The sequence below is a fragment of the Macaca nemestrina genome, chromosome 11 (assembly GCF_043159975.1).
Source record: "Macaca nemestrina isolate mMacNem1 chromosome 11, mMacNem.hap1, whole genome shotgun sequence".
Classification (NCBI taxonomy): domain Eukaryota; kingdom Metazoa; phylum Chordata; class Mammalia; order Primates; family Cercopithecidae; genus Macaca; species Macaca nemestrina.
Window position 1 is genome coordinate 122995850 of NC_092135.1, and position 13946 is coordinate 123009795.

General features: G+C 39.5%; 1 protein-coding gene across 9 annotated transcripts in view; it reads right to left on the bottom strand.

Annotated features, from left to right (window-relative positions):
• The window catches only part of LOC105481342 (dedicator of cytokinesis 10), a 281662-nt gene that overhangs the window by 119499 nt on the left and 148217 nt on the right, over positions 1–13946 (bottom strand). For all 9 annotated transcript variants that reach the window (XM_071073452.1, XM_071073450.1, XM_071073451.1 and 6 more), the window contains exons 5-7: positions 5008–5080; positions 4615–4737; positions 3892–4026 (exon numbers count right to left, since the gene is read on the bottom strand). In XM_071073452.1, coding sequence (XP_070929553.1) covers positions 3892–4026; positions 4615–4737; positions 5008–5080 — 331 coding nt within the window. The remainder of the gene's footprint in view (positions 1–3891; positions 4027–4614; positions 4738–5007; positions 5081–13946) is intronic.

Sequence of the window (13946 nt, forward strand, 5' to 3'; positions counted from 1 at the left end):
CTTGTAATGTTCTTTCCCCTGCTCCCAATGTGACTTGCTTTCTGTAGGCAGGCATTCTCCACGTCTACACAGTCCAAGCTGCATCTATTTCTCACATCTGGCCTCTCTTCACACATGAGGGGGCTGCTTGACCTACGGGAGGTATCTGCGTTTCTAGCCTTTGGTTAGTCACATGAAGCCATTGTCTTGGAACCCATATCCACATGGTGGTAGACTCAGCACCTAGAAGGAAATGAACCTTGTCCACCACACTGTCCACACCCATGTAAGCCTGTCTAAAGTGACATCAGCTATTATCATTACTGAGATAGGGACCTAAAACAGATGGGATTCTTGGGCTGTTCATTCTCTTCTACAGTGGCAGAACCTGGAATAAATGGATGGATAGATGAACGAATGTGAGAATGAATGAATGAATACATGAACTGAAGGAACAAGATAGGATAACACAGGCCTAAATATCCCTTAGTCCCAGGGAAAAAAAAAAAAAAAAAAAAACTTGAAGCAGCAAAAACCAAGTTCTCTTCCAGACCGGGAGCATCGGCCCATAAAAAATATCTAATACTGTTTGATGATGTTATGAAAAAGTAGAAAACCACGATTAGGTTTTGTTTTTTTGTGTGTTTTCTTTTGGCCAAGATTCAGAAATTGTCAGTCATAAACATTACCTAAAGTCTCTGAGAAAGCTGGGAAGGAGTTTCTCTCTACTTAAACCACCCTTGTAATATATGTCTAAGAATTCCAAATTATTCTAGGGAAAATGATGATATGGATTGAGTCGGAATGAATCAAACTGAAATGGCAATTCACTAAAGATTGTTATGAACTTGAACTCCCTAAGAATGCCGGATGTTAAGTAGTACTTTCTGAGGCAGAGACTTTGTTCCTCTTTTTTGTTTGATTCAACAGAACCTGGCAATGATTCTACATAAAATTGGTCTGATTCATCCTAGTTATTCATTTGCTCTGTGCTTTTGTGTGTACATGATTCATCTTCAGGCACATTTCATGCCTGAAAGCTTACTAGAGCAATGGTTAAACTGGCATTATTTCACTCAAATTCTTCTCTCCAGATGTAAAAACTTATACATCTGGAAGAACTATAAGCAAATATGTAAGAACTGGGACCCACACGCAAAGTGACAAGTGACCCAGGGTCTGTCTCCCCAAAGTGATCCCAAGAAACTGGTCCCTGCCTCTACAAAGGATATAGAGAATACTGGATAAAGCTTCTTGATGAACAAGAATATAAATGCAGGGATAGAGGTGAACTCTTTAAAAGATATATGTGCCAGATCCACCTTGGGGAATACTACAGACAGGCCCAGCTTTTTCTGTATAGACTTATAGCCTGAGCTGAAAGAGTTCATCATTGTTTCATGTTCCCAGAGCATTCCATGGGCTCTGCCATTCATACCTCCATCATCGCTCCATTCATACCTCCATCATCGCTCTTGAGATACTGTGTGACAGTGAGCAAGTAGCGATGCCCTTCTCTGATTCTGACTTCAATAAAGAATTGACTTCCCCACACCTAGATGTAGTTTCTAGCATGTCATAGGCACTAAGTGGGTTTGTTGAATGCATCAGTAGATTAATGACTAAAGACATGATAAATTAACACACTTTGGAAAAAATATCCGGAAGGTAAATCAAGGTTTTCTAGGAAGGCTTTCCCATAATGGAATGTCTATATCCTAGGTTGTGACCTTTGAAATTAATGGAAGAAGTAGGGCAGAAGGGCTAAATACACTATCTCCCAGTTCTTTTCTCATGTTAGTACATTGTTCTAGTTTTACAAATGAGGAATCTGAGATCAAATTGGTCAAGTAACTTTTTCAAAGTCTTCAGATAGTAAATGGTCAAACTAGGATTTGAATGCTGACCTGCGTGAACCCCAAGCTTGTGTTTTCCCTTCAAGACTCCTTTTTTTCCATGACAATGTTTAAGCAGAGACTGAAACACAATCTAAGTAAGAGATGATGTAGAAGCAGTTCCTCCATAGGAAGGGCAGATTAGAGCAGTAAGTTCTATGATTATTTGAAGAAGAAAAATATTGCGTATTAACCTGTGTTTCTGCAAACTTAATATATAACAAAAGACTACAATGATGTGTCTTAAAAAATGATGACTCATTTGCTGGAGAAAGCTTTCAAGTACAAATGGAAAGGATAATATTTAAAATTTTCAGCTCAATGTCTATAAAACGCACTTATTGATCTTTATTGCTAACGTTTTACTTCATGTTTCTAAGGCCAAAAAGTGTCCTTTGTGATCAACGATAGAAAACAATTTCCACCTTCCATTAAGGTCATTATTGCCCTTTCCCTATGGAAAGCTGGCATCTGTGTTAAAATGCAATCATCTTTCACTTGTAGCAGAGTGCTCAGAAACAATTAATTCTTTCCTTTTAAAGTTCAGCTTTATTGCTTCCTGGAAGAATTCCAGATTTTAACAGATAAACCATCCAGAAATAGGCCAGGACTAAATCATTTAGACTGGAGAGAACTCTACTTGCATCCGCATATCCAGGGGCCTCCAGGAGTGGTCTGTGATGTCATCTCAGCTCGTAACAAGCTAGGTGAATGCTGAGGTTTGAGGGTAACAAAAAGTACTTCTCTACTGGCCTGTGACCAGAAATAGAGTCCTGGACCTCAGTGAGCCAGTGTCATTGTGAAATTTGAGGGAAGATTGCTAAAACACTTTTGATCGCTCCATGACTACATAAAAGGGAATAAGGTTAGTTATTTCATCAGAGTAGGAAGCAGCGTTTTGAAACTAAAATGTCCAAATGGGGTCTATGGAATTACTCTGCTTCCCTTTGCCACAGTGGCCCATGTTGAATTTCATACTAAGGACAAATAATTGGAAGACTGAGAGTTGACAGAACATTATTTGTTAAAAGCACTATGTCTGTTTTTGAAATTAGACTCTTTGGAATCAATGGAATCCTTGTCTTTGAAGAAAACCACCACTTAGGAGAAAGATGCTGCATATGTACACTGTCAACTTACTCTATCATTATTACCTAATTATAAAATAACATATTTGAAGTGCCTATGTTAATACTATGTCATTTACATATTACTTTACTGAATTTCATGATCTCAGGGGTTCTCTACATGGCAGCAAACATGGGTGTTAATTTTCTGCTTCTCTTTGAATATCTGAGACTTGCCCCTGCCACAGGACCTTTGCACTTGCTGCCTCTGCCCATTCTTTTTTGTTGTTTGTTTTTTGAGACAGAGTCTTGCTCTGTCACCCAGTCTGGAGTGCAGTGGCACGATCTCGGCTCACTGCAACCTCTGCCTCCTGGGTTCAAATGATTCTCCTGCCTTAGCCTCCCCAGTAGCTGGGATTACAGGCCTGTGCCACCATATCTGGCTAATTTTTGTATTTTTAGTAGAGATGGGGTTTCACCATGTTGGCCCAGCTGATCTCGAACTCCTGACCTCGTGATCCGCCCACCTTGGCCTCCCAAAGTGTTGGGATTACAGGCGTGAGCCACCACGCCTGGCCCTCTGCTCATTCTTTAGTTTGCAGATCAAATTATCTCTCTTCAAAAATGCTCTTCTCCCTTATTGAGTATTAATATTCCTTTTCAACCTCACCATTCTTCTGTCTCCCTTATGTTTCTCTGTTTATTTTCTTTATTGAAAAGTTTAACAGCTGATTCCATTCTGCTTATTCATGTCTTTGCTTATTTCCTGTTTTCCTTTCTCTCTGGAAAGTAAGATTTGTGAAAGCAGAGATCCAGGCTGCCTTGTTTTTCACAGAATTCTTAGAGTCCAGAGCAGCTCTTGGCTCATATCAGATACTCCATGAATATTTGTTAAATATACGTTTCAAATAAAAGAAATATCCCAAGGAGGAAAAGGGATTTCTACTCACCTGCACCACTCCTGTACAGGAATCCAAAAAGATGCATCCTTTGGGTTCTTTGGATATTTTCTCATCTTTGTAAAAATTCATAATGTAGGAATTATCTGGCAACTGAGTCAGCTGGAAGTAGCGCTTTTTGAATGACTAAAAGATATAAGGAGATATTCAAATTGTAATGCGCTCTTACTCATAGAAATTAGAATTATTCTAATTCCTTCAGGAGTGCTATATTTCTAGGACATTTTTTCTAGAGAAGAGCATCCCTACTTCCTCATAAATAAAATATTACATGAAACATAAACTCAATGAAAATGGCTCTTTTCTGTGCTGTGACCTGAGGAGGGAGTGTTAAGAAAGGTGACAGAGGCCGGGCGCGGTGGCTCAAGCCTGTAATCCCAGCACTTTGGGAGGCCGAGACGGGCGGATCACTAGGTCAGGAGATCGAGACCATCCTGGTTAACACGGTGAAACCCCGTCTCTACTAAAAAAAAAAAAAAAACAAAACACTAGCCGGGCGAGGTGGCGGGCGCCTGTAGTCCCAGCTACTCAGGAGGCTGAGACAGGAGAATGGCCCGAACCCGGGAGGCGGAGCTTGCAGTGAGCTGAGATCCGGCCACTGCACTCCAGCCTGGGCGACAGAGCGAGACTCCGTCTCAAAAAAAAAAAAAAAAAAAAAGAAAAAAAAAAAAAGAAAGGTGACAGAGACAAAGATGAGTCTTGATGTCTCCTTACCCGAACAGTAACGGTGTTGTTCACGGTGCTGTTAAAATTCCCCTTGTAGAGCCAGCCGGACTTGAAAACGCCAGTTCCTCCTGCTCCTCCACCCCCCTTGGAAGACGAGTGGGAAGTGGTATCCTGTTGGAAAGGCATATTAGCATGACAGCCATCTTTTGTGGACCCTAGATCGTAGGTAGACACTGCATTTAAAAAAGAGACTTCTTTTCCTCTCTTTGACTTAAATAAGCATGTTCAATTTCAGAACAAACGTGATTCATTTTGACGAAAAGCCCTACCACCAACAGCTACTACAACTCACAACAAACCGGTCAGAACTCAAAACTTTTAGTGCAAGACAAACTAATTATCCTCATGTTTTAAACATCTCACTTTCAACTCTTTACTTACTTCATCCTTATCAGCATCTTCATGGTCAATCTCAAAGGAATGTGAAGGAAGCTTCTCTGGTTTGTATTCTGCTCTGATATTAAAAAAAAAAAAAAAAAAAGCTTCTGATTTATCATTGGAGACGGTTTTCATTTTAAATTGCTCCCCAGGTAACAATAACAACTATGGTGCTGGTGTTCTTATAGATGTTTGTAAAATAATGTAATCTTTTGAGTGTCTCATTTCCTTTGGAAGTATTAACTTTCCTCTACCATGATATCTTATCTCCTGTATATAAATCTCTATTTTAAAGCATGGAGTTACTAACTAACTAACTAACTAACTAACTAACTAACTAACTATATATATATATATTTGAGACAGTCTCACTGTCGCCCAGGCTGACGTGCAGTGGTGTGATCTCAGCTCACTGCAACCTTCACCTCCTGGGTTGAAGCAATTCCCATGCTGCAGCACCCCCCCACCCCTGCCCAGTAGTACCTGGGATTACAGGCATATACCACCATTTTTGTATTTTTTTGTGGAGATGAGGTTTTGTCATGCTGATCAGGCTGGTCTTGAACTCCTGGCCTCAAACTCTCCTCCCGCCTCGGCCTCCCAAAGTGCTGGGATTATAGGCATGAGCCACTGGCGTTCGGCCTTCTAATTACATAAACTTACACAGCAAGCAGGACAATTTGAAAGGTTGGGGAGTTTCTATTTTCCTTCCCCCACATTTGTAGGTGGAATATTAAGTGGTGATATTTTCATTGTGATTTCTGTGTCATCTGTATGTGACATACTCAAGGGTACACAATGGTCATTGGAAGAGTCCAGCTCTGAAGAACCATGATCCTGAGAACCAGTCTGTACTATGGCCACTAGGCTGTGCTGCTCCCTAACCATGGCCTCCTCAAAAATGTGCACCAAAGGGACTGGTAGCAATTACACTCTGTGCACTTCCATGGTATCCTAGAAATGCCTATTTAAGTTGCAACATCTCTGACCAGAGAAGCAACAGTGTGCATCTGGTTTTATAAATGGGAAAATAAACCATAAATAAGTTTTCTTTGGCTTGATTCTATCTCATAACTAATGGTTGAATGGAAACCAGACAATACCACCCAAAGTACGGATATTTCTTGATGTCTAGCTGTGTGGCCCCCTTTACTATATAAAATCCCATATAAAAATTTCATGGGATGTTTTTCTTTTGTAAAGTAAATTTTATTGTGTATGCCTGAGGTTTACAACATGGTGGTATGGGAAGGATACATATAGATAGTAAAATGGTATTGTAGTGAAGCAAATTAACATAACTATCATCTCAATAGTTACTTTTTTTGTAACAAGAGCAGTAAAATCTACTGATTTAACCAAAATCAGTAATGCAGTATGATTTCACTAACTTTAGTCCTCTTGTTGTACATTAGCTCTCTAGACTTCATCCTGCACATGTGCTACTTTGCATCAGTTCATCAACTCCTCCCTGTTTCCTCTCACCCCTGGTAACTGTTGGTGAGAATGCAGATTGCTACAGGCATTATGGAAAACAGTATGGATATTTCTAAGTAAATTAAAAATGGAACTAGCATATGACCCAGCAATTCCTCTTCTGGGTATGTATTTGAAGGAGATAAAGTCGCCAGCTTATAAAGATGTCTGCACTCCCGTCATCATTGCAGCATTATTCATACTAGCCAATATATAGAGACATTCTAAGTGTTTAAAACAGGAATGGATAAAGATAATGTTTAATATATTAATATATGCCTCTGTGTGTGTGTGTGTGTGTGTGTGTAGCATTCTCTTTATTCCTCTGTCAATGGACACTTAGGATGTTTCCATATGTGTGTGTGTGTATACATGTGTGAATATATATGTGTGTGTCTTTGTATTGTATATGTGTGTGAATATATATGTGTGTGCATGTATGTATGAATATGAGTATCCGTATATATGTGTGTGAATATAGGTGCATGTATGTATATATGTGTGTGAATACGTGTGTGTGTGTGTAGCATTCTTTTTATTCATTCCCCTGTCAATGGACACTTAGGATATTTCCATGTATATGTGTGTGTATGTGTATATGTATGTGAATCTATATGTGTTAGTATGTATATGTATGTGAATATGTGTGTATTTATGTGAATAAAATATATGCATGTGCATGTATATATGTGTGAATATATATGTGTGTATGTATATGTGGTATGAACGTGTATGTATGTGTGTGAATATATGTGTTTGTGTGTGTGAATATATATGTGTGTGTAGGTATGTGTGTGAATGTTTTTGTGTGTGTGTATATATATGCGTGTATGTGTGTGTGAATATATGTGTGTGAATATATGTGTTTGTGTGTGTGTGTGACTACCTATGTGTGTATGTATATAATAATGTGTGTGTGTATAAAATGGAATATTATTCGGCCTTAAAAAGTAGGGATTCTGCCATTTGCCATGATATGGATGGACCTGGAGGACATTATGCTAAATGAAATAAGCCGGAAGTGGAAAAAAAAACCCTATAGGGTCTCATTTATATGTGGAATCTTAACAAAATCGGCCGGGCGCGGTGGCTCAAGCCTGTAATCCCAGCACTTTGGGAGGCCGAGGCGGGCGGATCACAAGGTCAGGAGATCGAGACCACAGTGAAACCCCGTCTCTACTAAAAATACAAAAAAAAATTAGCCGGGCGCGGTGGCGGGCGCCTGTAGTCCCAGCTACTCAGGAGGCTGAGGCAGGAGAATGGCGGGAACCCGGGAGGCAGAGCTTGCAGTGAGCCGAGATCGCGCCACTGCACTCCAGCCTGGGCAACAGCGTGAGACTCTGTCTCAAAAAAAAAAAAAAAAAAAAATCAAATATACAGAGATAATAAAATGGTATTTGTTTTAAGATTATTTATATTGTGTGAAGGCAACCTCTGAATCTGAGTATTGAGAAAGAAAAGATCAGAGGCACATTTAGTATTCACATCACAAATTATTCCCTATGTTGATGGCACTCCAGATAGGAAGGTGAATGATCAGGGCTCTTTAGGCTTAAGTATGCATCAAATTACTATGCTGTGCACTCACATAGGTGTTAAGTAAGGGCTTCCAAATACTCTTACCCTCCCTTCATTTTCAGCAGGGAAAGTTAGAGCACAAAAGGAACATTGGCTTCACTGTTAAACTATGAAAAGCCTGAGATCAGAACCATGTTCTCCATTCCTGATAAGAAGCGTTTTTTATTGTGGTAAAATAGACATAACATGGAGATTTATCGTTGTAACCACTTTTAAGACATGGTATTAGAAGCCTGCATTTAGGAAAGGTGAAACTTTAATAAGCATATTAAGTAAGATTGCTGCTATTTCTCTCTTCCAAAGGAGGTTATCTTTCCTTCTTGCAGAGCCTTAGAGATAGTCAAGCCTATCAGTGATGCCTGCACTGATGTTAACTTGTTCTGCCTCTTTTGGTCAGGGTCCACGCTATGGGAGGGCAGAGGAAGCAGCAGAAGACATAGAGTTCTTTTAGGATCACTGGGAAATTCTTGATACCACACCAAAAATATTCCTTTTTCTCCTTACTACCATCTAACATGCTCCGAACAAGAAGCAGTCTCTCTCACCATTTAATTTGACTGGCAAAAATAAAGCCTGTAAATACAACCCTTCCCTCTCTCCCCCTCCTGTGAGAGGTGACATGTTGCCTGAGATTCAGAGGAAGGTTCCAATGGTTGATTTCAGAGCAATTGCTCGAGGTACCTTGTCTGCAGAGAATAGAAGAAGAGTGTTCAATGATTCTTAAAATGATGGCACAGCAGTAAAGAAAGAACAGAGGAAACATCCCAAGTGAATGAAAAAGAGTGAATCGGGAAAACTAAGGAAGAGGCAACAAAGACAAACTTGAATGTGGAATGTCAATATTTGGCCCCGTGCTAGTCATTTCCCATCAGTTTCATTTGACCTTGATGCAATGGTATTTGTTTCTGAACCTCCTTTTCTGTCCTCTTTGGCCAGCATGGCTTATCCTTCCTTCCAAAAGAATAATTTTGTAGGCATTTGTTCTCAATAACTGTGGATCACAATACAGGCCAGGCGTCTCACTAATGCCAATTTCTGCAAGATACTTACAAACAAGGAGGAGACAAAGCCTTTCAAACTAGTAACGATGTAAAAACAAAAAAGTGAAGAAACAAAGAAAGGTTCTCATGAATTTCAACTTAAAAGGCTAAATGCTTGCAAAAGTTTTTTCTCACAAATCTCCCAGTGGAGAAGTGGAAATAATGACTGAGATAGCCTATACATTTCACAAAAGTTTCACAAAAGCCCATCGGTTTAGTGACTTATGACCAACTCAGCTCAGAATGCTGCAGAAGTGTCTGTCACTGGAGGATGGCTACACAAACCACAGTAGATCCACACACAGGAATGTTACTTAGAAAAGAAAAGAAGCTACTGACACGTGCAACAACGTGGACATCACTCAGAAGCATTGTGCTAAGTAAAAAAAGCTAGAAACAAGAACACACATGGTGTGATTCCACAGTTATGAAAATCAGAGCACTGATTGTCTCTTGGGGGAGAGAAAAGGAGAGGTAAGGGTTAACCAGGGAAGGGTGGCAGTTAACTCTTTGGGGTGATAACATTGTTCTGTTATCTCAACAGAGGTTTGAGTCGCACAGGTGTACTGTGGTCAAAAGTTATCAAATGGTTCACGTACAATTTGCACATTTTCTTGTATGTACATTTTATATCAAAAGAGAAAAAATGAACTACAGATGTCTATAGCTGTATTTAAAGGTGTGCATTTTGAAGAGTTTAAAGAGGCACTGTGTTAATGTTTTAAATTCCACTTTAAAATGACCAAAAATAAAACAAATTGATAGATCTCTAGAAGGATGGATGGATGGATGGATGGATGGATGGATGGATGGATGGATGGCAGGTTGTATAAAACAAAATATAGCAAAACATAAAAGACACATTCTAGATGGTGGGAATAGTGGGATTAATTGTACACCAATCTTTTAACTTTCTCCTAGGTTTAAAATTTGCAAAAAACTTTTAAAATGATGTGTGAAAATTTTGAAAGTGTTGAAATTATACATAGAGTGACCAAAAATGATGCCTTCTGAACTGATTCTTTTTTATAGTAAAGATAATAAAAATTGTACAACAGATACATATAAGCTATTCTCAAAGTAAACGTTGAGTAAAAATTTCTCAATGATTTTTCCCTGGTATTTTTGAAGAATAGATGATTTAGAAAAGAGAGAAGAGAGCTTCAGACAAATGATTGGAAATGTTTTTAGGAATTTCCTAAATGTCATATTTAACACTATATTACAACTTATGACATTCCCATACTTTCTTTAATAAAATAAAACTTTATTTAAACATCCACTTTAAGTATTAATGATTCAAAAATAACTCAGAAGATATGAGACAGAGAATACCAATGAAGTCAATAGCAAAACTCAGAAGATATGAAACAGAAAATACCAATGAAGTCAATAGCAAAACTCAGCCAACCCCAATAGTCCCTAGCCATATCCATGCTGATCTTAATCTTCATTTTAAAAATCTGTGCAGACCACAGAGTGTCAATTTAAGTCAGATCTGGGGCTAGGGTTATAGTGCATGTAAGCATGTCACTTCATTGGTGGCTTTTCTTAATTCTGAGTTTGCTTGATCAAATTCAGTGTGCATTATTGAGAGCCGTCTTAATTCTTGGGGCCATTCTCCTTTGCCATTCAACATTCCAGTTTCCAGATATTACCTGGCATCCAGAAGAGCTGCAATAATGTCAACCGCATATCAGAAAGTAAGTTCCTGAACCGAGGAAGTTTGCATTCTAGGGGACTAGAGAGTCAATCATGAATTAAGCATAAATAAGATAATTTCTCTGAGTGAAAATGGTTGTTAAGAAAATCAAGGCTGGGTGCAGCAGCTCACGGCTGTAATCCCAGCACTTTGGGAGGCTGAAGCTGGTGGGTCACTTGAGGTCAGGAGTTAAAGACTGGCCTGGCCAACATAGTGAAACCCTGTCTCCACTAAAAACACAAAAAAATTAGCCAGGCATGGTGGTGCACACCTGTAATCCCAGCTACTTGGGAGGCTGAGGCAGGAGGATCCTTTGAATCTGGGAGGTGGAGGTTGCAGTGAGCTGAGATTGTGCCACCACTGCATTCCAGCCTGGGGACAAAGTGAGACCCTGTCTCAAAAAAAAAAAAAAAAAAAAAAAGAAAGAAAGAAAGAAAGAAAAGAAAAAAATCAAAGAGGAGAAAGAAGAGAAGAGCAAAGAGTGATCCTTGTGGAAATGGCAAAGGCCAAGTGTAGAAAGACTCTTCAAGGATGGCCTTTCTTGGGAGGTAACATTTAAACTGAGGAGGAGAAGCAGCTGATTGTGTGATGACCTAGGAGAAAATCCCCTGGCAGAGGGAGCTGCAAGAGTACAGGTTCTGAGGAGGGGCCAAGCATGGAGCATCCAGAAAGAAGGCTGTAGGGGCTGGAAACAGTGCAGGAGGGAGGGCTGCGGGAGGGAGGCCTGTCCAATGCCCCTGGGCAGGGAAGGCAGACAGTGCTTGGATCATTGCTGAGGCTTGAGGGCTACTGAAGATTCTTATTTCCCAATCTAGTTTTTAAAAATCCACAAGGCACAGCCTCCTGCCTTTCAAGAGCCATCTTCACGCTCAGTCAGATGTCTGTGGGGCTACTATGCAATGACTTTTCTCTTTCAAAGGTCATGAAAAGATTAGCACCTGTGGCTATTGATTTTAAAATTCTTCCCCCAGGACCACTGTGTGATCTCTAAGAGCCTCGGGGACCCCAAGATAAAGGGCTCATCCCAGACCTTACCCTTTGGTATTTGCATCCAACATCGGTAGTAACTATAGGCAGCCTCATTTCCCCTTTCTCCACCTAAATGACCTGGATTGCCCAGTGTGGGGATGCCTGAGTGCCCCATCAGTTAAAATTCCCTCTCAGTTTGGGGTATTTTCCCTCTCAGTTTCCTAGTTTCTGCTATAAAATGGGGATAACAGTTCCTATTCCATAGGGTTATGAGTGTTAAATGAGATAATGCATGTATGACACCCAGCACATTCTGGCTCACTGTAGACACTCAAGAAAATGCTCTTTTATTTAAAAAAAAAAAAAATCTGTTCTATTTCAGCCCAGCTAAGCTGGTCACACTTTATTTGATCTTTAGTCACAATTCATACTCTTACGAATTTTTCTTCCTTACATCTTCTTTCTATCAAATCGACCATGGTAAAAATTTGTAATATGTCACACATCTCTGTATTTTACCCAGTGGATTAATGAAATCAGTGGCATCTATATTTTTATGCTGCTTTTTTCTTCTGGGATCTCCAAGTTCAGTGCTGATTTCTATTGCTAGTGTGTAAAGGCTTACATTTTCCATTCTAGCCTGAAATCATCTATCTCTTCAGTATCTTCCTATGGACCCTCGCTTAAAAATTTAAAAAGTGAAAATCTTAAGGGTCAATAATACACATTTAAATTTAAAGAATAAATTTCACCGATTTTTTTTTGCTTTTCTATAATTGCAGATTTTCATTTTGCAGTCTCAGCAACTCATAAAAAGAAATAAGCAATTTAAATTGGTAGCAGACATAGGAGAATTCTTCTAATCCAGGAGGTATGAAAATGATTTACTTCTATTAGCCTCAGAAGACCCAAGTAAATTGTCTGTTTCCATTACTGACCTAAATACAGGTAGTCTTTAGAGGGGAATGCTTAGCTTTGTAAAATCATCTTAAAGAATAATTCTGCTGTTCAGTGCTCATCTTCATTGCTCTGGGGTATATCTGAAAGGGTTATATTTTAGAACTTCTGATTTTCAGTTTGAATACGTAAAGTTTCTTACTTTGTGGCAGTCTGATTCTTCCCTTTCTTGGTATCAACTTCCACTTTCTTTAGTTAAAGTAAGGGAAATTCTCAACACTATTTCAGTTAATTTTTAAAATTTCTTCTCATGAGATTAATCTTGCAAACTATGAGAATCGTAATTCAGCAATAATGTCCAGGACTGGTTCTTTCTCAAGATACTTTATTGTTTTAACAGAGGAAGAATACTGTGAATGTGAAATCTCTAATTTGCTTTCTTTCTTTATAGCATCATGAATATAAAGAAAGATGAATAGTGTTTGGGGATACAGACACTGAAGACGGTAATGGACCTAAAGACGGTGGGGAACACATTTAGTTAACAGGACGGCTAAACACTGCTGTCTCCATCCTCTCAACTTGAGATGCAGTCTCCCAACTTCTTAGACACAGCTTCCGAGTTGTAACCACTTCTCAGAACTATTTTCAGAAAGAGGAAGTCCTGATGTTAAAGGATGCTTTGCTTTTCAGTTGTGCCTACAAAAAGTGTGTCATGAACACCCGGACATTCTGAATGTAACAATTACTCATGAAAGCTTAGGGTGTGGTGAACCTTCCCAACATGAAGTTGCGAGAGCTTGTCTATCAGCAGCGACTCAAGTCTAAAAGAATGCTCAAAGATCTGGTAAACGTTACTGTTCAGTGTTTTGAAAAAAGATTTGCAGTTTAGAAGGGACATAATTTTTTTCTCTTCACGGTAATGAAACCCCAAAAGAAATGGCCTCCTCCTGTCTTTTTCTTCAATTGCCACCCCTACAGTCCCATTCTCCACAGAGTAGCCCAATAGTTCTTTCAAAGAGGTAAATCAGATCATGCCACACCGCTGGTTGAAATTTCCCAAGGCTTTTGTTGGAATGAAAGTAAAATCCAAGCTCCTTTCCAGGGCACACAGGGTCCCTTGCCTAAGGTCCTTGGTTTCATCTTACTATGCCCCTTCCATCCTTAAGCTCTGGCCTTCCTGACTCATTCTGCTCAAGTGACCATACGGGTTCCCACCACTTCAGGGTCTTTGCCTTGCTGCTTCTCCAGAATCCTTTCCCAAGATGCCCGTGTTGGCA